Consider the following 24,177-nt stretch of genomic DNA (forward strand, 5'->3'; position numbering starts at 1 on the left):
TTTTAGATTTGAGCTAAAAAGTATTATTTTACACTTTGGGCTATTCAAAAATAGCAGATATACAAGCTCATAGCGCGGCACCGAGTGCCGCGCTATGAGCTTGTAGATCTGCTATTTTTGAAAAATCGTGAAAATGTGTGCAAATCTTTGAATATATATATATTTTTAAAGCGAACATTTTTAACTCAAATCTTTGCTTCTGGGGGGTCCCTGGAACAAAATGTTTTGATGGGGGTCCGCGGCCAAATACATATAATTTTGGGGGTCCTTGACATGAAAAAGATTTAGCACCACTGATATAGAAAAATACGTTTTTCAGAAAACTGTTGAGATTTAGGAGACGTGTAGAATTGGCTTCAGGTCTCAATGGGTTAAAATGACAGAGATGTGTTCCCGGTTTGAATGGGTTAAGAGGCTTGTATTACTGTAAGTCTTGACCCTTTGAGTGCATGTGTCACCGCGGCGCATCCTCGTCTCCTTCTGACCAGGCTGTGTTTGTTGATTCTCAGAGTCAATACAGGACGTCCTCCCGGGGATGCATGGCTCTTCAAAGGAGACACACACAGTGTGGGCCTATAAAGAAGAAGCTCAGGGAACTCTCTGACCTTTCCCGTACGGGCGGCGGGGCGGGTGGGGGGGGTTTGAGGGGGTTGAACCTAACTTTTTTTTTTTTTGTCCTACATAGGCCTGTCACGGTGATCACCTGATCGCAGTGATTTGAGTTTATCACAACTATAATGCACAATCCAGGGGTCTTCAACGTTTTCAGGCCAAGGACCCCTTGGCTGAGAGCGAGATAAAGCAAGGACCCCCATTACATATTGTATAAAATATTTGTTTTTTCATAGATTTCATAGGCAGCTTCATAGACTTGTTTCAGAGCACTATCATGTTGGATTCATGTTAATGTGTATTTCCAGACATTTAACCATGCACTTAAACAATACTTAGTAACCCTGACCTTTCACTCTGTACTTAGCCTGCTCTTTTTCCCCCCCTATACTAAAACCACGTTGCCGAAAATAGCAGATCTACAAGGGCACAACGCCTCGCGCACTTGTAGATCTGCTATTTTTGGCTAAAGTTCTCCTCAGAATAGGGATGCTTGGTTGAAGTGGTTAATGTGAAAATCACACAAAGATTTGGCGGACCCCCTGTAGTAACTCTGAGGACCCCCAAGGGGTCACGGACCCCCTGTTGAAGACCTCTGGCATAATCGGTTAGAATCGTGTCAATTTTTTAAAAAATCGAAGAATTGCTGACCTCTCCGTCGGGCCTGTGGCTGCCGGGGCTGAGACCGGTGCCGAGGGGGGCCCCCCCATGGCCGCCGAGGGGGTTGGTGGGGGGCCCCTGGCTCTGGGACAGGTTCTGGGGCTGGCCCAGGGACGCCAGCTGCTCCCTCAGCTCCTGGTTCTCCCTCCTCATCTGCTCCATCTCCTCCAGGCGAGCCCGCTCCTCCCGCGCCTTCATCTCACGCAGGTTCTCGATCACACGCTCCTGAGAGAGAGAGAGGGGACGAGAGACAAGGGGTTTATATATAGCGTTGGTTCTCAAAGTGGGGTCCGGGGACCCCCAGGGGTACTTGAGGTGGTTCCAGGGGGTCGCCAGCTAAATGATGGATAGGAACCAAATGGACCCTTATGGGACTAACTCTGAGTGTACAAATGGAACCAAATGGACCCTTATGGGTCTGTAACTCTGAGTTAAATTAACATAGATTTTACAATATGAATTGGGGTCCCAGAGATATAAATGCCATTAAATGGGGGTCCGTAGCCCTAATGCATGTCAAACTGGGGGTCCTTGAAATTTAAATGGTTGAAAATCACTGCTAGAGACGTAAACATCTTCTCTTAAGGGGGTCCCTGGCATATCTTTTCAAATGGGGGTCCGCGGGCTAATAAGTGTCAATTTGGGGGTCCTTGACATGAAAAAGTTTGAGAACCACTGATATATATATAGGATACACAGGATTATATTGTTGTCGGGCAGAAACCTCTTTTCTCCATATCTCTAACTTTTTGTGTTTTTTCGTAACACTACAGCATCACACGAAATACAACAAAAGTAGCTAGCTGTACTGTCCTCAATACAAATGCTAGATATCTTGACAGTCAGATAAACTCCTCCTTTACATTAAGACTCTGAAGACAGTTGTTCCATATCCACAGGTTTACTAACATTCAAGGAAGGTGAAACCACGATGCTATCAAACGGCTACGATGTAGGGAGATGTTGCTGGATTTATCACAGATGAAATACACAGCCTCTCTGTGCTCAGCCATGTGCTAAACTGAATTTACTTCCTGGTTACAGGTGATCACATGACATGCTACTGGTCACGTGACTACTGATAGATTCTGTTCTTAAAGTGACCACACCCAATTACAGAAAATACAGACTTTCTTTGAACAAAACACACACTTATAAAATATTAACTTGCAACTTGAAATGTTGTAACTAAACAGTAGCAGATCTGCAAGCTCGAAACGCGGCACTTCTCGCCGCGTTTCGATCTGCAACTTCTGCAATAGGCTCTATTCACAGCAGCCATATTATGAAGACATTCACAGGTGTTACCAATACTAATGAAGACTCTGTTCCATTCTGGTCAAACAGAGTCAGGGTGCTGATATTGTGCATGTTGGCTCACTGGAAACACTCTGTTTCACCAGTGGGTCTAAAGTTGGGGTCCAGGCAGGGACCCTCATGGGCTTCCAAATGGCCCCTTACAGGAGTGTAACTCTGAGAGTGTACAAATGGAACCAAATGGACCCGTAAGGGTCCATTTGGTTCTATTTGTGGGTCGTGGAAACCACTGTGCTACACTAAATGGAACAGAGCCTTCATTAGTATCATTGGTAATACCTGTGAAGGAAGTGATACTATGGCTGCTGTGCATAGAGCCTATTATCTAATTTGAATCCTGAAAGTAACAGTTTTGGATATAAGAGGTTTACCCCCGACAGAGACCACTTAGTGGCCAGTGGGGCCTACAGGCTACGGCCTGACGGGGAAAAAGAAAAGTCTGGCAACATCAACTTTCAACGTTTCACCTTATTCGTCGTCCAAGAACACAAAGATTGTCAACCGATGCCCGATTGCAGTTGCTCCTCGCTCTCATTTTTTTTTTTTAACCCTTTGAGGCCGGGAAGGGACACACATGCGTCATTTTAAGATTTCTTTGGCTATTAAAAAATAGCAGATATACAAGCTCGTAGCGCGGCACCGAGTGCCGTGCTACGAGCTTGTATATCTGCTATTTTTTGGAAAAATCGTGAAAATGTGTGCAAATCTTTTATATACATTTTTAACTCAAATCTTTGCTTCTGGTGGTCCCTGGAACAAAATATTATTATTATATATTAGACAAATACATATTATTTTGGGGGTCCTTGACAAGAAAAAAGATAGAAAACCATTGATAATATAGCAACATAAGTAAAAAAAGTAAAAAGTAAAAATCCCCAGAAGCAAAGATTTGAGTTAAAAACTTTCGTTTTAAAAAAGCATATATATATATTCAAACTAAACATTTGAACACATTTTCACGATTTTTCAAAAAAATAGCAGATATACTTGTAGATCTGCTATTTTCATATAGCCAAAGAAATCTAAAAATGACACAGATGCGTTCCCGGTCTCAATGGGTTAAAAAGGCTGTCGGTTTGGCAGAGCACAGCGGGTTTTCTGTGCTAGCCGTCCACGTTGCTAAGTCAAAGACAAACTCATAAAAGTCCCAGCATAAATAATACCTTCATAAATAATAGCAGGCACATGGTAGGACGACTGGCCAAACGGAACCGAGAGGCAAGAGAGGAAGTTGAGAGAGAGAGAGAGAGAGTGAGAGACAAGAGGAGCAGATTTAGGGACCATGTCGACAGAAAGCATTTGTTTTCGAGCGGCCAGCGCCTTTCTTTTTGTTTTAATACATTTTTTATCCCACGATTTTTAAACCCTTTTTTCACCCGGTGCCAATTTTCTAAGTGATCCTGGACGCTACACTCCCCCCAACCAGCCGAGGGAGTCCAGGGCCGAGCTCATGCCTCCTTCAATGCATGAGAGCCAACTGACCTTCTTATCACCTGACAGAGGGGGGGTTTCCCCGGTAGGACGTAGCTCATGGAAGGAACACCAGTTATTCCAACCAGTTCCTTTCCCCTCCATCAGGCGCCCCCCGGCTGTCATGGGGGAGGCGTTATACCGACCAGCAATACTACATGTTTTTGTGAGGGTATAGGCTCTATGCACAGCAGCCATATTGGAATGAAATTGGGCTTCTTCTTACTTCCTTCACAGATGTTACCAATGATACTAATGAAGGCTCTGGTCAGGGTGCTGATATTGTGCATGTTGGCTCACTAGAAACACTACATTTTGGTTCCAAAATGGCCCCATATGGTGGGTGTGTAACTCTGAGAGTGTACAAATGGAACCAAATGGACCCTTACGGGTCCATTTGGTTCCATTTGTACACTCTCAGAGTTATGGAAAATAAGACAACCACTATGCCACACAAAATGGAACAGAGCCAATTAGTATCATTGGTAAGGCCTGTGAAGGAAGTAAGGAAGGGGCCCAATTCATTCCCAATATGGCTGCTGTGCATAGAGCCTATTAACTACCCTAGGAGACACGGGGAGAACATCCTCACGAATGACGTGAAGGAGAAGACACGGCCACAGCGTTCCCGGCGCCTTTCCGCCATGCATTTCTATGGTAAAGACGTGCGGGAATTCTCCTCTTCCCAGCGGCGAGCGGCGCGTTTCAGCACTCTCGACGTCCACCGTTTTTTTGGCGTCATGGAGTACTTTCTTGTACCAAATTAACCGAATTAACCACATTAAAGTTAAAAAGAGAAAAAAAAAGGTAACAAACCCGGAATAAAAACCTACACACTTATTTTACACTTTGGCTATTAAAAAATAGCAGATCTACAAGCTCATAGCGCGGCACCGAGTGCCGCGCTATGAGCTTGTAGATCTGCTATTTTTGAAAAACCGTGAAAAACATTTGTAACTGTCAAATGTAAACACATTTTGTATTTTCAAAATTTTGCGTTTTTTGGGCGAATTTTGTTAGTTTTTTTTTGTGTTTTGGCGCTACGCATAAATCGCCGCCCCTGCACAAAAGCATAAAAAGTAGCAGATGGTGGATCTGCTACTCTTGCTATTTCTTTATTTGAATCCTGAAAAGTAAACCGTTTTGGACATATGAGGTTTTCCCCGGGACAGGGACGATGGTAAGGTGCATATTTGGTGTGTTTTAAAACCTGGCGTTATGAGTGTGGGACTATTAGACGTTGTGTATATATCTGCAGTTTTATTAGGGATGCGGTAAAACGCATTGAGGTGAACTGTAGGAATGATGCCGGTGTGTGAATTATGTTTGTGTCTGAGGAGTGTGTGTGTGCAGTCTCGGGTGCACGTGTGTGTGTGAGTGTGCGTGTGAGTGACTACTGTGTGTGTGTGTGTGTGTGTGTGTGTGTGTGTCTTAGGTGAGGGCTGAAGTGATTATCAAGGTGTTTATTCAGGTGTTTATTTAGGCGTGGAGCATGGGCTTGGCAGCCCCGCTTTACGATGTGGCATCGGTGCGCGTTGATTGGCAGCTTCTAGGCCCCTGGCGATTGGACAAAGTGCTCCCTGCTAACTAGGCCTGGCACCGAGCGCAGCTAGCAAAGCCCCGCACCGCGCAGCGGGGGCTCCGCTGAACACACACACACACACACACGCACACGCACACACACACACACACACACACACACACACACACACACAGGTTTGTATTACTACAGTATACTTGTGAGGACATCAACACTTTAGGACAGCCATTTTATGAATGCCATTTAAAAAAAAAAGAAGCCATTTTTAACCGTAAGCCTAAAGCCGAAACACAGCAAGCTCACAACCCGAAGCTACAAGCTCACAACGCGTCGCGAGCTTATAGATCAGATATTTTTCGGTGCACGACACTGGCGTGCAACTAAGTATAAATCATGTTTAACTCTAATTCCAATCCCTAAACCTAGCCTCTAAATGTCTAATCCTGACCTGAATGTTTTTCTAATTGTAAACGTATCTCTAAAAATCGTTATTTTAACTATGAAACAACCATTTGTCTTGTGACGACCACAATGTCCTCACAATGTATATTTCTTCAAATTCTACTATACTTGGTCCTCGCAAGTATAGTAATACTGTACAAACACACACACACACAGTCACACACACACACACACACACACACACACACACACACACACACACACACACACACACACACACACACACACACACACACACACACACACACACACACACACACACACACACACACACACACACACACACACACACACACAGGCAGCTAATAAGCGCTGGGTGTTTTCCACCTTCCGTGAAATATCTAGAGGATGTTTGGGGTTTGGGGAGAGCAACCAGGATGTGATTATAAAACCTGTCTCTATGAGGCATGAGGGAGTAGTGCACACGCACACACACACACACACACACACACACACACACACACACACACACACACACAGGTGTGTCTGTGTGTGTACGGTATATCAGTGGTGTAAAGTAACTAAAGTACATGTACTCTAGCACTGTAGCCAAAGTACAAATTTGAGGTATGCTTTTAACTTGAGTATTTTCCATTTTGTTTCATACTTTATACTTCTACTCCTCTACATCTCAGAGGTCTGTTTTTTCAGTCCACTACAATTATTTGAAAACTTGAGTTACAGTACTTTGACGATTTACAGTAGATTATTATTACAAAACATACACATTAAACACTTAAGCCCTATTTTATACACTAAAATTTATGACTATTCGAACATAGCAGATCTACAGTACAAGCTCACAACGCGTCGCAATGTGTTCCGTCTGTTTTTTAATTATTTTTTATTGTAGTACTTTTACTTTGATACTGTTAGTATTTGTTGATGCCAATACTTTTGTACTTTTACTGAAGTACAGTACTACACACGTACGTACGTACACACACACCAACACAGTCTCACTCCCAGGAAGGCACATAGTGCCTTCCTGGGAGTGAGACTGTGTTGCACACACACACACACACACACAGTACATACTGTAGATACACATACCATATTGTCTCTGTCGGCGTGGAAGCCACGCATCTCCAAAACTGTGACTTTTCAGGACTCAAATTCTAGAGTAGCTAAAGCAGCAGATCTACAAGCTCGAAACACGGCGCGAAGCGACGCGTTTCGAGCTTGTAGATCTGCTGCTTTTGAAGCTTTTGTGTGCCGCTGTAGAGTAGTGATCAAGCAGGGTGTTCATTTATGAAAAAGAAGTTAAGAATATGGAGATACGAGGTTTCTGCCCCAACAGCAATGATATACACAGACCCACACACACACACACACACACACACACACACACACACACACACACACACACACACACACACACACACACACACACACACACACACACACACACACACACACACACACACAGACGTCCTCTAAAGAAGCTAGCATAGGGCTTGGCATGTAGCTCTACACAGCAGTAAGTTGCCCTGCCTTCTTCCTGGCCCTCTGCTAATTAGAACCACAGCATTGTGGGCAGTGACTGGCTCCAAAGAGCAGGTTTGTGACAGGGTGTGTGATTAGCAACACACACACGCGCTCTTGTAAACACATTACGCACACCCTGCGCGGACCGCAGAGTCTGCCTGCTGCTCGCCAACGCAGCGCTCTCCCCCCTCATCAGAGGCTGAGTTATGGGGCTAGTCTAGCATCAGAAGTGGTTTGTGCGTAAACAAGAAACGGGTTCCGACAGAAAGAGAGAAGGGGATTTACAGTTTATATAGTGCGATTATTCTAGTTGTTCCATTTAACCCGTTGAGAGCGGGAAAGCACATTGTTTGTGTCGTGTTGAGAATAAGTGTTGGGCTTATAAAAAAAATAGCAGATATACAAGTTCATATCACGGCACCGCTATGAACTTGTAGATCTGCGCCTTTTTTTTAAATATATTTGCTTCTTTCTAGGAGATTCTACGAAATAATATCTTCTAAATCCTAACTGTTTAAAAAGAAAAAAACTATGTTTCTATATCAGTGGTTCTCAAGCTTTTTCATGTCAAGGACCCCCAAAATTATATGTATTTGGCCGCGGACCCCCATCTCAAAATATGTAGTTCCAGGGACCCCCAGAAGCAAAGATTGTAGTTAAAACTTTTCGCTATAAAATATATATTCAAATATTTGCACACATTTTCTTGATTTTTCAAAAATAGCAGATCTACAAGCTCATAGCGCAGCACTCGGTGCCGCGCTATGAGCTTGTATATCTGCTATTTTTGCATAGCCAAAGAAAATCTAAAAATGACACAGAAATGCGTTCCCGAGGTCTTAATGGGTTAAAAAAAAAAGTCTGCCGGCTAGGAAAACAATCTTGGCCGATAAAGAGGCCCTCGTTTTGGGCGACGACATCTGAAGTGTTGTGTCGCCTTCAAGTGTTGCAAACGGAGAACAGAACACGACGACACTGCCAATAACGGTCATTTCTACTAATTGACGTTTTCTCTTTTCAAGACAGAAACTCAACATTTGCGATGGATTAACCCATTGAATCCGGGGGGATGCATCTGTGTCATTTTAGATTAATTTAGCGCTATGAGCTTGTAGATCTGCTATTTATTTTTTCTAAATCACGAACACATTTGCAAATCTTTAAATATGTATATTTTTAAAGCGGACGTTTGTAAAAATGTTTTGTTCCAGGGAACATCTGAGATGTAGTGGAGTAGAAGTAGAAGTGTCACACATTATAAATACTCAAGTTAAGTAAAAGTACGGTACTTGAGTAAATGTACTTAGTTACATTACGGAGTGCCGCGTCGCCTCGAGTGTTGCAACACAGCGAATGGAACACACATCTGCCAACGGTCATTTCTTACTAATTGACTTTTTTTCTCTTTTTCACAACAGAAACTAAACATTGTTTGATTAAACGATCAAAATGGGCAACGTCTCGACGTCCTCAGGGCAGGCCTCCCTGATTGGGTGGAGACAAGACTCATAGACACACGTAAACAAACACACACACACACACACACACACACACACACACACACACACACACACACACACACACAGATGCCCCAATCCGTGCGGAAAGCGAGCGAGCACCTTGCCGTCCGGAATGGATCCACTTAGGGATGTTTTCACGGAGCCGCTCTGACAAGAGTTTATACTTGGCTCAGGGCAAGGACACACCTGAGCCAAAACACATCCCACACACACACACACACACACACACACACACACACACACACACACACACACACACACACACACACACACACACACACAAATACGTGTACAAACACACACGTTTAGTATTACTATTTTTGGGAGGACATCAAGATTTAATAATAATATTTTTACTTATTTGTTGTTGCAATTTTTAACCCTAAAGCCTGAGTTCTACCGGAGTCCCTCAGGGCCTTATACCATTGGCTCTCAAAGTGGGGTCCGGGGATCCCCAGGGGTCCTTGAGGGAGTTCCAGGGGGTCCCCAGCTAAATGATGGATAGTTAACCAAATGGACCCTTATGGGTCTGTAACTCTGAGAGTGTACAAATGGAACCAAATGGACCCGTAAGGGTCCATTTGGTTCCATTTGTACACTCTCAGAGTTACATTAACATTGATTTTACAATATAAATTGGGGTCCCAGAGATGCCATTAAATGGGGGTCCGTAGCCTAAAATACATGTCAAACTGGGGGTCCTTGAAATTAAAATGGTTGAGAATCACTGCTAGAGCCGTAAAAATCTTCTCTTGTATGGGTCCCTGCCATATCTTTTCAAATGGGGGTCCACGGGCTAATAAGTGTCAATTTGGGGGTCCTTGACATGAAAAAGTTTGAGAAGCACTGCTTTATACTAGTGTATTTTCTGCTTTTGCTCAAGATTAAATATCTTTTGCTGAAAATAGCCGACACCCCCGCCCCCCCACACACGCACACACACACACACACACACACACACACACACACACACACACACACACACACACACACACACACACACACACACACACACACACACACACACACACACACACACACACACACAGAGTGTTAACCTCTGGCAGTCACAGCACAACATCTGCAGCAGAGGTGGACATTCACATCTGTCTGTGTCTGTCCTCTGAGAGACCTGCTGTTTGCCTGTAAACTCCTGAACAGCAACCCTCTTTAGCCTGACACTTCTAACAAACACGCACACAGTGTTGGAAAGGAGTAGGCTCTGTTTTTTCCACTTAACCCTTTAAGACCTGAGGCGATTCTTTAAAAAAAATCAAAATCCTAAGAGTTTTTTGAAAAAAATCTAAAAACATTTTTTTTCAAGATTTTTCAAAAATAGCAGATCTACAAGCTCATAGCCGCGCTATGAGCTTGTATATCTGCTATTTTTGAATAGCCAAAGAAATCTAAAGTGTCACAGATGCGTTCCAGGTATCAATGGGTTAAGTAAAAGTATCAATACCATAATATTTAAAAAAAAACTCTGTTACAAGTAAAAAGGCTATATTGTTGCTGTCTGAGCAGTCTCCATATTCAATACTTTTTGTGTTTTGGATCATAACTACAGCGTCACAAAAAAAAGCATCAAAAGTAGCAGATCTACAAGCTCTAAAATCGCAACACATTTTTCAATGCTATTTTTGAATTTTAATCCTGAAAATGAACAGTTTTGGACATTTGGACGTTTCCACCCGACAGAGACGATATTCAAAGTTTGACCTTGAGTAAAATGCACAAAAGTACTGGAATCAACATATACAGTACATACTGTACAGCATTGGTTCTCAAAGTGGGGTCCGGGGACCCCCAGGGGTACTTGAGGGGGTTCCAGGGGGTCCCCAGCTAAATGATGGACAGGAACCAAATGGACCCTTATGGGTCTGTAACTCTGAGAGTGTACAAATGGAACCAAATGGACCCGTCATTGTACACTCTCAGAGTTAAATTAACATTGATTTCACGATATGAATTGGGGTCCCATAGATAGAAATGCCATTAAATGGGGGTCTGTAGCCCTAATGCATGTCAAACTGGGGGTCCTTGAAATTAAAATGGTTGAGATTCACTGCTAGAGCCGTAAAAAAATCTTCTCTTATGGGGGTCCCTGGATTATCTTTTCAAATGGGGGTCCGCGGGCTAATAATTGTCAATTTGGGGGTCCTTGACATGAAAAAGTTTGAGAAGCACTGCTGTACAGTACAGGACCAAAGGAAAAGTACTAAATGTTTACGGAAATTTGTCACACTTTTGTTTCTTTGAATAGCTGAGCTTGTAGATCGCCTATTTTCAAATTCCCCAAAGTAACCAGAAACTAAAGGTGTCACATTTTTATGTTTAAATGTTTTATTCAGTAGGCCAGTGGTTTTCAACCTTTTCATGTCAAGGACCCCCAAATTGACACGTATTAGCCCGCTGACCCCCATTTGAAAAGATATGCCAGGGACCCCCAATAAGAGAAGATTTTTAAGGCTCTATAGCAGTGATTTTCAACCATTTAAATTTCAAGGACCCCCAGTTTCACATACATTAGGCTACAGACCCCCATTTAATGGTATTTCTATCTCTGGGACCCCAATTTATATTCTAAAATCAATTTTAATTTAACTCTGAGAGTGTACAAATGGAACCAAATGGACCCGTTAGGGTCCATTTGGTTCCATTTGTACACTCTCTGAGTTACAGACCCATAAGGGTGCATTTGGTTCCTAACTATCCATCATTTAGCTGGGTACCACCTGGAATCCCTTCAAGGACCACTGGTCGTCCCCGGACCACTGAACCACTGCAGTAGGCTATAGGTAATAGGGCAATTATAGAACAATAACCTATACAGTACATATGCTTTGTTTTGTAATTTTTCCTACATACAAATACAGAACAATTCACGGCCAACATATAGGCCTACTGTAGGTGTCACATTATTGTAGGGAGTAAAAATGAGCGATGTAGTGGAGTAGAAAAAAAAGTAAAGTAGAAAGTACCACAAAATTGTACTCAAGTACAGTATTTGAGTAAATGTACTTTGTTACTTTCCACCACACTGCGCGTAAGTAAACTAGGCAAGCAGAGTTGAGCGTGCGGCGCCAGTCAAACATGTGCACTAGCAACTGTTTGTTTCCCCCTGCATAGCTACAACAGAGCTAAACACTACCATGTCCCGCGCAAATTAACCCGTTATAAAGCCGGGAACGCATCTGTGCAACCATTATTTTACTCTTTGCTATTCAAAAATAGCAGATATACAAGCTTGTAGCGCGGCACCGAGTGCCACGCTATGAGCTTGTAGATCTGACATTTTTGAAAAATCGTGAAAATGTGTGCAAATCTTTGAATGCATTTTTTTTTTAAAGCAAACTTTTTTTACTCAAATATTTGCTTCTGGGGGGGGGGTCTGAAAATATTTTCAGATGGGGGTCCGCGGCCCAATACATATCATTTTGGGTGGTCCTTGACATGAAAAAGTTTGAGCACCACTGATAATATCATAGCAACATACAGTAAGTGTTTCAGAAAACTGTTTAGAAGAATTTAGAAGACATTTTGTAGCATCGTATCTCAGGTCTTAATGGGTTAATCACAGAAGTTCAAAGGTCACGTAGAAACAAAATCTGAAATGGATTTGGTTTACTTGTTTGAGGTAGTGCTACTAATACCAACACAGTCTCTCTCCCAAGAAGGCACATATTGCCTTTGACACATAGTGCCTTCCTGGGGTTCTGACCAAAAGGCAATATGTGCCTTCTTGGGAGTGAGACTGTGTTACTAATACACATGCCCCCACGTTGTCACTGGTGTACTGTAAGGCAGGGGTCTTCAACAGGGGATACGGAACCCCTGGGGGTTATGGCAGATCTACAAGCTCACAACTTTCGGCAAAGAAGCTTGATGTAGAGGGGGAAAAGAGCAGACCAAGTACAGAGCCAACTTTACTAAGTATTGAGGGTTTAAATGTCTGAAAATGCACATTAAACTTTAATATAGTGGGGGGGGGGGGCTGCTTCATCTCCAGTGATGTAAAGTAACTAAGTACATTTACGGAAGTACTGTACTTATGTACAATTTTGAGGTACTTTTACTTTACTGGAGTATTTCCAATTGTCTATACTTTTACTTCTACTCCACTATCCATCTCAGGCGCAAATATTGTACTTTTACTGCACTACAATTATTTGAAAACTTCAGTTACTAGTTACTAGTTACTGCAGATACAATATAGAACATGCATTAACCACTTCAGCCCTATTTTATACCTAGGCTATTTGAAAATAGCAGATCTACAAGCTCACAACGCGTCGCATCGCGACGCGTTGTGAGCTTGTAGATCTGCTATTTTCAAACGTTTTAGTACTTTTACTTTTGGTACTTCAAGTACATTTTGATACCAATACCTTTGTACTTTTACTCAAGTCAATTTTTAATTTCGGACATTGACTTTGTACTTTTACATTGCGGTATTGGATACTTTTACATAAGTAAAACATTTGAGTGCTTTTTCCACCACTGTTTCCATCTCTCTCTCTCAGCTACTGGAGGGTCCTTGGCCTTAAAAACGTAAACACGTAAACACATCACTAAGGGCATTGTGCCTTTTGCAAGCAAACCCACAACAACAACAAAAAGTCTCAGGAATCCAGCATCGGGATTCCAGCTATTTGAGGGTGAGTAAAGTTTTCCACGCTACCCGTAAAGTGTTGACTTATTCACCCTCCCTCTGCAATTCAGGGAAAAAATCAATGGCTTTCTTTTTTAATGGCGAAAATATTCCCACATTAAGGCAAATTACAGAAAAAGCCTGATGGCCGCAGGGCAGGCAGTGACGACCCGGGGAGGCGATTAATCTTTTTTTTTTTTGTGTTGTTAGCTAGCGGCAGCCCGCGCTCCGCTAACTCACCAGCGCTGAGGTGAGGTTTTATGGGGAACAGCTGCGTTCACACACTTGCCAGAAAACAACAAACGCCACATGTTTGCAACCAATAACCCGTTAAAACCGGGATACGCATCTGTGGATCCACTTTAACCGTTATTTTTATATACTTTTGGCTATTCAAAAATAGCAGATATACAAGCTCATAGCGCGGCACCGACGCGGTGCCGCGCTATGAGCTTGTAGATCTGCTATTTTTGTAAAAAAATCGTGAACGTTTGTGCAAATCTTTGAATATATATATATATTTTTTTTAAAGCGAACATTTTTTACTCAAATCTTTGCTTCTGGGGGGTCCCTGGAAAAACATATTTTGAGATGGGGGGTCCGCAGCCAAAATATATATCATTTTGGGGGTCCTTGATATCGAAAAAGTTTGAGAACCACTGATATTATAGCAACAATAGTTGTTCTGAAAAATGAAGACATTTGTTGAGACGTTTACAAATGTTTGCTTTAAAATATAGATATTAAAAGATGTACACAAATGTAATAAAATAAATAGCAGATCTACAAGCTCGTAGCGCGGCACTCGGTGCCGCGCTATGAGCTTGTAGATCTGCTATTTTTGAATAGCCCCAAAGTATTAAAAAAATTATGTTTATAGCTCAAATCTAAAAAAATTACACAGATGCGTTCCTGGGCCTTAATGGGATAATATCCCCAGCTCATCCAGTCTCACACAAGAGGGACCGGCTCAGTCCGCTACGCTCGCTCGCTCGTAGGAGGATGAGGGTTACGGAAGGTAACTCTACTAGAAAAAAGAAAAAGAAGTCCCAGCGGTGCTCACAGAGGGAGCGTGAACTGCATTGTTAGTCGAGTCCGACGCAATTACTCCGAGCAATAATTCAAGTGTCATCAATTCGCCGCTATAACACGCGCCGTCGGGGAATGCGTGCTATGCTGTTACTTGTGCGTGTAATATTTATGTATAAGGCTATGCGGGCCAGCTGATCTTGTTTAACCCTTTAAGACCGGGAACGCATCTGTGTCATTTTTAAGATTTCTTTGGCTCTATAAAAATAGCAGATCTACAAGCTCGTTTTTTAATCGTGAAAATGTGTGCAAATCTTTAGTTTGAATACTGTATATATATACTTTTTTAAAGCGAAAGTTTTTAACTCAAATCTTTGCTTCTGGGGATTTTACAAATGTCTTCTTAATCCTTTTTCCTACATTTTTTATTTTAATTTTTACTTTTTTTTTTTTTACTTATGTCGCCATATTTTCAATGGTTTTCAAACTTTTTTCATGTCAAGGACCCCCAAAATAATATGTATTTGTCCGCGGACCCCCCTCCTATCTAAAAACATTTTGTTCCAGGGACCCCCAGAAGCAAAGATTTGAGTTAAAAATGATTTGCACAAATCTTCAAGATTTTTCTAAAAATAGCAGATCTGCGAGCTCGTAGCGCGGCACCGAGCTTGTGTATCTGCTATTTTTGAATAGCCAAAAAAATCTTAAAATGACACACATGCGTTCCCTTCCCGGCCTCAAAGGGTTAAAGCAAGGGAGACTTTTTTTTGGCTATGAAGCGCGCCGCGCGGGGCCAATAGATAAGGTCAGAGAGGACTGTGTATCATACAATGTTAGATACAAGGCTGATATTACACTAACATTGGCCTGAAGCTATAAACATCCCCTGCAGACCCCTAGCTGCATCCTATACAGTATCTGTCATATCTCTCCCCCGTTTCTGTTACGCTCGCACGCTTTGCTTACTTAAGTCTATTCCACCGCAACACGGTACGGATACACTGGCAACGGAGCGGGTCACAGATGTGTTGCCCGGTCTTGTGACCGACAGCGGTCTGTCAGAATTGACTGTTGCATGGAGGGGGTAGCGATATAAAAATGACTCTGTTACAAGTAAAAGGCTTGTGTTCAAAATGTTACTTGAGTAAAAGTACAAAAGTATTGGCATCAAAATATACTTAAAGTACCAAAAGTAAAATGACTAATGTTTGAAATAGCAGATCTACAAGCTCAAAACGCGGCGCAATGCGTACCCCCAGGGGTACTTGGGAAGGTTCCAGGGGGTCCCCAGCAAAATGTGTTAATATAGCATCACAATCATTTTGACCACTTTAGCCTTTTATACTTTGGCTATTCAAAAATAGCAGATCTACATGCTCACAGGGTGGCACCGAGTGCCCCCCTGTAAGCATGTAGATCTGCTATTTTTTCTAAAATCTTTAACATTTGTGAGTGTTTTAAATATATATATATATATATATATATTTTTTTTTTTAAACAAACATTTGAACACAAATCTTTGCTTCTGGGGGTCCCTGGGACAACATATTTTCAGATGGGGGTCCACGGTCAAATATATATCAATTTGGAGGTCCCTGGCTTTTGCCTGACTTTATACCAGTGGTGTAAAGTACATTTTGATACCAAGACTTTAGTACTTTTACTTTGATTGAACTCAAGTAACATTTTGAGCACTTTTACTTGTAACAGAGTATTTTTATATTGTGGTATTGCTACCACCGAGTGCTTCTTCCACCACTAAATTTGACCCACTGGTAGTCGACTAACAGTCGAGGGTTACCTATTAATAATGAAGACACGACCAGCTAGGTCCTGCATTAACTCCAACCTGGTGTTTGCACTCTCCATTTACAACCCGTACATCTACATAAACGTTCAGATTTCAAATATAAAGTGCTTATCTCATGGCCACGGATGTTACCATTAACTTCGGGTGGGTCTAAGTACCCGTATCTTCCATATTGTTCAATAAAAAGCATTTTAATCTGATCGGCGGCCATTTTCTCATAGAGTTATAACGTATCAGGAGTGCAATACACCCCCCAACCAATACGGCCGCGTAGTTGAAAAACAACGGAGACAATGGCCATCAATCGGATCAAAATGCTTTTTATTGAACAAAACGGAAGATACGGGTACTTATGAGGGCCCGTACATAATTATAACACCCGTGGCCATGAGATAAGCACTTTATATTTTAAATCTGAACGTTTATGTTGATGTACGAGTTGTAAATGGAGAAATGCAAACACCAACTGTACGTTCAGCCATGACGCTTGACCGCGAGCTAACAATGCTAAGCTCCTAGCCTAGCTCGTTATTCCACCGTTGTTTTGTCCACATCTTCAGTGAAATACTTCAATACGAACGTCGAGCGGCCTGTTGTTTAGCTGGGGCTGCTCTCAGAGCTGCTGTGTTCGCCACAATGTTATTATTGATAATAGAACTACATTCTGTCCCGAAAAAGACTAACGCAATAGCCTACTGGCCGTTTCGGCGCTTCCCACCGTGGTGAAGTTAGTTTCAGCCTCCGGTTGAATATTCACCCAGTGGCTATTACTCCAGTAAAGTAAAAAAATACCTCAAAATTGTACTTAAGTACAATACTTGAGTAAATGTACTTAAGTTACGTTACACCACCACAGAGAGGAGTGATACTGATGGGCGGGGATTAGGCTTGTAACCGGAGAACAATGGGCCAACAACCAACCAAAACCACTCACATGCTAATGTTGTCCCTGCAAGTTAAAGCCACTCTCCGCCCCCAAAAGACCGACAGAAACACACAGAAACACTCCTGTTTTTGTAATGTAATTTAAACCACTTAATGATTCTAAAACGCCTATCTTTTGGACTATAAACCTTCTTCAACTTTCGAACTGTGTTAATATGAAAAAAAAACGAAAATCACAAAAAAAAAAAAAAAAGTTTAAAAGCTATTCTCTAGTCTTTGTCAATGGGCGACATGATGCCCTAAACACCAGACCTTGTCACATTTACTCAAGTACTGTACTTAAGTACAATTTTTTTTTCTACTCCAGTACATCTCAGAGGCAAATATTATACTTTTACTTCTCTACAACTATTTGAAAACTTTAGTTACTAGTTACTTATTATTATTACAAAACATACATTCAGCCCTATATGCATTCTGGCCTTTTGAAAATAGACGATCTACAAGCTCACAATGCGTCGCGATGCGACGCATTGTGAGCTTGTATATCTGCTATTTTCAAAAAATTTGTATACATTAGAAAACTTGTGAAATGGGACTTTCAGCATTTTCCACTTTTTGGTACTGTAAGTACATTTTGATACCAATACTTTTGTGCTTTTACTCTAGTAAATTTTGAATTCCGAGCTTTTACTTGCAACAGAGTATTGATACTTTTACTTAAGTAAAACATGTATGGGTACTTCTTCCATCACTGCTTTATTATACCTCCTCTGGTGTGGTCCAGGAGTTGTCCTAATAAATTACATGGGAGGGGGGGGGGGGGGGGGGGGTGGCTCTCTAAGTGACAGTGAGCAGATATAAGCAAACGGTTGGAACAGCTGTGTGTCTATTTGATACAAAGACATAATTTATAGACCCTGTGTCTCAGTGTTGCACCAACAACAGTGTCCTCTGAGGGAGTATAAAAATGGAACCAAATAGAGAACGCCATAAAGATCAATCATCCATCAGGCTTGTGTTCCAGTTCCAGTTTTGACTGCTCGTTTATTTGTTTCATCACTTCCCTTTAACTCATTTAGACCGGGAACGCATCTGTGTGTAACCACTTTAACCTTTGGCTATTCAAAAAATAGCAGATCTACAAGCTCGTAGCGCGGCACCGAGTGCCGCGCTACGAGCTTGTAGATCTGCAATTTTTTTTTAAATCGTGAAAGTTTAAGTGCAAATATTTGTGTGTGTGTATATATATATATATATATATATATTATATTATTGTCTCCGCCAGAGGTGGAGAGTATGTTTTCGTTCTTGTCCTTCCGTGTGTCCGTCCGTCTCAGCCAAGCTAACATTGGTCAAGCTTCACGTGACACGTGACAAGATGTTGTCACCAATGCTTTTGATTGGCTAGCGAGACGCATGACGAAATAAAAATCTATAAATAGGTGTGTCACTTCAAAAAATCATTTATATTTTTTGAAGTGAGCTTCCATCAGCCAAGCTAACATTGGTCAAGTGACATGTGACAATATGTAATATAAATAGGTAAGACAGGATTAATCAGGAACAGTACTGGCGGAGACCTGTGCTCCGAGGAGCACATTTTTCTAGTTATATATATTATTAAAGCAAACATGTTTAACTCACATCTTTTGCTTCTGGGGGTCCCTGGAACAAAATCTTTTCAGATGGGGGTCGGCGGCCGAATACATATCATTTTTTAGGTCCTTGACATGAAAAGGTTTGAGCACCACTGATATAGCAACAAAAAAAAATCGGAAAACTGTTAGGATTTAGGAGACATTTTGTAGAATTGGAACCTCAGGCCTTAATGGGTTAACTTCCCGCATCCTCTTTGAGTTCTCTCTCCTGATTGGATGAAATTGGCATTCGTTTACTAGAAGAGGCTGGGGAGACGGCTAGAGCCCTGTTACTGAACAAACAGACTATAGCAATAATGATCACTATGGCAACACAGAGCTAATCAACAAAACAAAACAATCACTTACTTACACTATCCAATCCATTTGTACGCTCTCAGAGTCAAGGTTTTATAGTGTGGATAAACACGACCCGCTTTAATTACTTCAGTCTATATTAGTAGCTTAATGACTGGTATTAAAATGATATTGTCTTTTTTATGTCCAATGTATTTGTATTTAAGTTCATAAAGTTAACATAAGTATAACTAAATGCATTTGAAATTAAATTAAAATGTTACTTTTCAGAATTCAAAATAAGAAATTGCACAAAACTATCAAAAATAGCAGATCTACAAGCTCACAACGCGTCGCACTGCGACGCGTTGTGAGCTTGTAGATCTGCTATTTTTGATAGTTTTGTGTGACATAGAATGGCGTATGAAGTACAGTATGGCATTAATTTACGAAAAAAGTTACAATATGGAGATAAAGAGGTGTCAGCCCAACAGTAAATGCAACGTGTCCCTCTGGAGTGAGTGTGGAAATATAGTGGCTCTCTGCATCATCTAAGTTGCCCACCCAGCCCTGCTCCATTTGTTCCCCCCATCCATCCATCCATCCATCCATCCATCCATCCATCCATCCCTCCCTCCCTCCCTCCCTCCCTCCATACGTTACCTTCTCAGACAAGGCCTCCTCCAGTGTGGCGAGGGCCGTGTCCGTGTTGCTGGAGTCCGTCTGCAGGCCCTTGACCCTCTCTCTCAGCCCGGCCACCTGCTTGTCCTTGTCCTTTAGCTGCTCCAGCAGGTTCTCTATCTGGAGAGAGAGAGAGAGAGAGAGAGAGAGAGAGAGAGAGAGAGAGAGAGAGAGAGAGAGGGGGGACGTTAGTATCATGCACAACAGATTTTGAGAGACACAAAAGCCTAGATTGAGAATCAAAGTTCAGTTGCGTGCAGGGTTGCCAGATCTGCTTATTATAATTTCCCCGCAAGATTTTATTTGAAAATAGCCGATCTACAAGCTCACAACGCGTTGCATCGCGACGCGTTGTGAGCTTGTAGATCGGCTATTTTCAAATAGCTGATGTATATGTTAAAGTGCTCCTGTGGCCCATAGTTGCTTCTTTTGGGCTGGTTTTCCTAGACCTGGTTGCTTGTTTCTCTCGCATAATCTGGCAACAATGGTTGCGTGCGCACGTTCGTGTGCACACACACACGCACGCACGCACGCACGCACGCACGCACGCACGCACGCACGCACGCACGCACGTAGAGTATCATACACAGTAACCCTCAATCCATAACATTGATGTTCTGCCAAGGTTTCGAACTCACGTCTCCCGCGTGAGGCTATATTTTAAAATCTATGACCTATTTAGTCACTTCTTTTGGGCTTGCTTTCATATATAGACCCGGATGCTTGTTTCTCTTGCGAAATCTGGCAACGCTGAATGCAATGTGCTGTACCAGCACCGGGGGCCAAGTGGCAACAACAGCGATGATGATGACGATGCCCCTGAAAATGCAACGATCCCATTGGCCGGGGCTGCTTCATCGCAGCGATCAATCTTCAGGGTTCTGGACACCAGAACAGCGTGCTGCTGAGCCCTCGGCTCCGTTTCTCCAATTTCCTGGTTCTAATGTCTTCCATTCCTGCCTCGCATCGCTGAGATGATGCAGCCGCGCGATAGCCTGCTCTAAAAGCAGTGGTTCTCAACCTTTTCAGGCCGTGACCCCCCCCCCCCCCCCAAAATAATCATATTTTAACTGGGGACCCCCCCCCCAAAAATAATCATATTTGAACTGGGGACCCCCCCCCCCCCAAAATAATCATATTTGAACTGGGGACCATCCACCCCGACAAGCACTTGGAATTGTAGATGTTGAGGCATTACATTTAGTTTGACTCGGTTCCACAAATACATATTGTGAAAATAGCCGATCTGCAAGCGAACATCTTTCACGTTGTATGACATGCCCCAAAACATGGAACCTGGGGTTGAAACTGGTTAAGAGTTGGATCCATATCCAAAAAAGTACATAATCACCGCCAATGCAGAAAGATTAAAACAATCCAGTACAAACAACAGAATAACTAACTAAAAGCACGGTGTCACAGCGGACAGTGTCACATGGCTGCCCCCATCTGGATGCAGGACGTGGCCATTGCCAACTTTATTTCATCTCATTTTTACTTATTACACCCAGTGTTATCAGTATTATCTTGTTATATACGGTTGATATATACGACACAGCCTGTGTCTTCCATGAGGAAGAAGCCCAACAAATCCACGGTGAGGCCTTTAGGAGGGTCAGTCAAGCAAGCCGCAAGTGGAGCCTGCAGTACCCCCCCACGGCCCGAGAAACCATCACGCCAGAAGGAAATGTTTGGATCGGGGCGGTGGTGCAGCGGATCTGGTACACAGCGCTCAGGTCCTGGACCTGGTGAGACGAAGGAGGAGCCCGGCCAGGAGGCCACCCACAGAGCCTAGTCCCTCCTCCACGTGCCAGAGCCTCCCCGAGTCCCGGCAGAGTATAGTTCCGGAGAAGCGGACTGAGTGGCCCTGAGTGGCCCCTGTCTTTACCCTGGACCCTTATGGCTCAATTTACGATACGATACGATACGATACGATACAACTTTATTGTCAGCTTTCACCGAAATTTGCTTTGTGACCATGACGTCACCGCTCAAGATACAGGCAGGACATACACAATACATTACACAAAGTACATTACAGGACATACAGACATCACAGAAGCAGACAGAAACAAGAACAGTAGAACAAATCCTTTTGGTTTACCGACTTTGGTTTAAAAGCCGAACAGACTGATGTACAAAAGAGTTCTTCAGCCTGTTTTTCTCATATTTAGGGACTCTAAACCGCCTCCCGGAGGGCAACAGTTGATATTCATCATTTAAAACATGTAAGGGGTCAGAGGAGATGCTCTTTGCCAGTCTAAGCATACTATTGATTTTGGTTCAGTTTGTATGATCTCAGAGTTATAGGGGTCCATGAAATTAAAACGTTTGAGAACCACTGCTCTAGCATAATCTCTTGAATCTTGAGTTGGATCCACCGAGAGAGATTTCTCGCTTAGCGCGGGGGGGGGGGGGCTTACATTAACAGAGACATGTAAAAGGTCATAAACCGTTTCCTGCATTCTTTTTTTTTCCCTCCTTCGGCCTCTTGGATCATTCCACACACGCTGATTAAAAACCATCTGACAAAAAGCGCCGGTGTTTTTTTTATTTCTATCTAGTTTTAGCTCTGTACCATAAGAGTTAATCCGGCCCGATGAGTTAAGGGACCGTGTCTGTGTGTCTGTGTATCTGTGGCTAACCTCATGTCCCCAAAGCACCAGAGTAATTGCCAGCTGTGCTGTTCAACAGCTTTTATCTGATGAACATCCGAGGGAACAGAACACAAACACACGCACGCGCACGCACGCGCACACACACACACGCACACATACACACAATGCTCCGAGCTGTACTTAACAAAACACTAGCATATGCAGCTGTGGCATTAGGACACGGTAAAACAGGCAAAACGGCTCTGGAGGGTCTAGAGTTTGACTTGAGGTCCTTTTAGGCACCGGGAACATTTATTTTGTGCGATTAAATTGCATTAATTCAAACTGTGTTTTTTTGTCATGATGAGCACATCCCTCCACAGAACGCAAATAATATGCGGTGATGAAGTGACTGATTTTATTTATTTATATTAATGTTTTTTTTTCACCACAAATAAACCTATGAATGAGGCATTCACCTAATGACTACACTTTAATGCGAAAAATATTTGCTGAATGCATTTTCGGATCGTTTATTCATCACACTCCCGGACCTTAACTATTTTCTTTTTTTTTTTATCCCACAATTTTGTAACCCTTTTTCACCCGGTGCCAATTATCTAAGTGATCCTGGGCGCTACACTCCCCCCGCCAGCCTAGGGAGCCCAGGGCCGAGCTCAAGCCTCCTTCAATGCATGAGAGCCAACTGAGCTTCTTATCACCTGACAGGGGGGAGTTTCCCCGGTATGACGTAGTGCGTGGAAGGAACACCAGTTATTCCAACCAGTTCCTTTCCCCTCCATCAGGCGCCCCGGCTGTCATGGGGGAGGCAGTAGGCTATAGCGACCAGGATTACTCCATGTTTTTGTGAGGGTATTAACTAACTCTTTAACTGACAGAGTTGCATAGTGTAATAGTGTCACCCCACTGCCAGCGAAAACGAGCGATTTTACTGTACCTTTGAAAAATCATTGAATATAATCTGTGACCGCCGTCGTCACGGAGATCGCCTCATTACACACACAGAGATCTCGGGAGTACCAGAAAAAAAATATTATCCGCTCGCAGGTAATCCGTGGCACAGCTGTGGCCAGTTGAATGTCGCTTGCTTTTGCCGTAAAGCAAGAGGAACGGAGATATAGGCATTTTCCCACAGGAAATAAACATTTTACTAGCATTTTAGTCTAGTTTTTATTTGTTGACGAAATTGTCAATATATTTCGTCTTAGTTTCAGTCGTCATAGCTTGGTTTTTATTTAGTTTTGATTTAGTCTTTCAGTGAAAAAAAGGTAGTCGACAAAAAAATGTCGTCATAGTTTTAGTCAACGAAATCAACACCGCATCGTTGGCAGGCTGTACCGTGGCAGAATTTGACGAGAAATCTCGTCGTTGGCAGGCAAAGATTTAAGGACCATAATGCTCGCACCGTGGTACGACCAAAAAAAAGCCAATATACAAGATCAGAACGCGTCTGCGACATGTTCTGAGCTTGTAGATCGCCTGTTTTGGGGGAAT

At 42.7% G+C, this 24,177-nt stretch overlaps 1 protein-coding gene across 1 annotated transcript in view; it reads right to left on the reverse strand.

Annotated features, from left to right (window-relative positions):
- LOC311054168 (ERC protein 2-like) overlaps positions 1-24,177 on the reverse strand; it is a gene marked incomplete at both ends in the record, with an annotated part of 344,368 nt that overhangs the window by 154,037 nt on the left and 166,154 nt on the right. Inside the window, 2 exons of the mRNA XM_084070046.1 lie at positions 1,264-1,497; positions 20,048-20,185. Of these exons, the coding sequence (XP_083926172.1) occupies positions 1,264-1,497; positions 20,048-20,185 (372 nt within the window). The remainder of the gene's footprint in view (positions 1-1,263; positions 1,498-20,047; positions 20,186-24,177) is intronic.

Source organism: Gymnoscopelus microlampas, assembly GCF_963454915.1.
Source record: "Gymnoscopelus microlampas genome assembly, chromosome: 10".
NCBI lineage: Eukaryota > Metazoa > Chordata > Actinopteri > Myctophiformes > Myctophidae > Gymnoscopelus > Gymnoscopelus microlampas.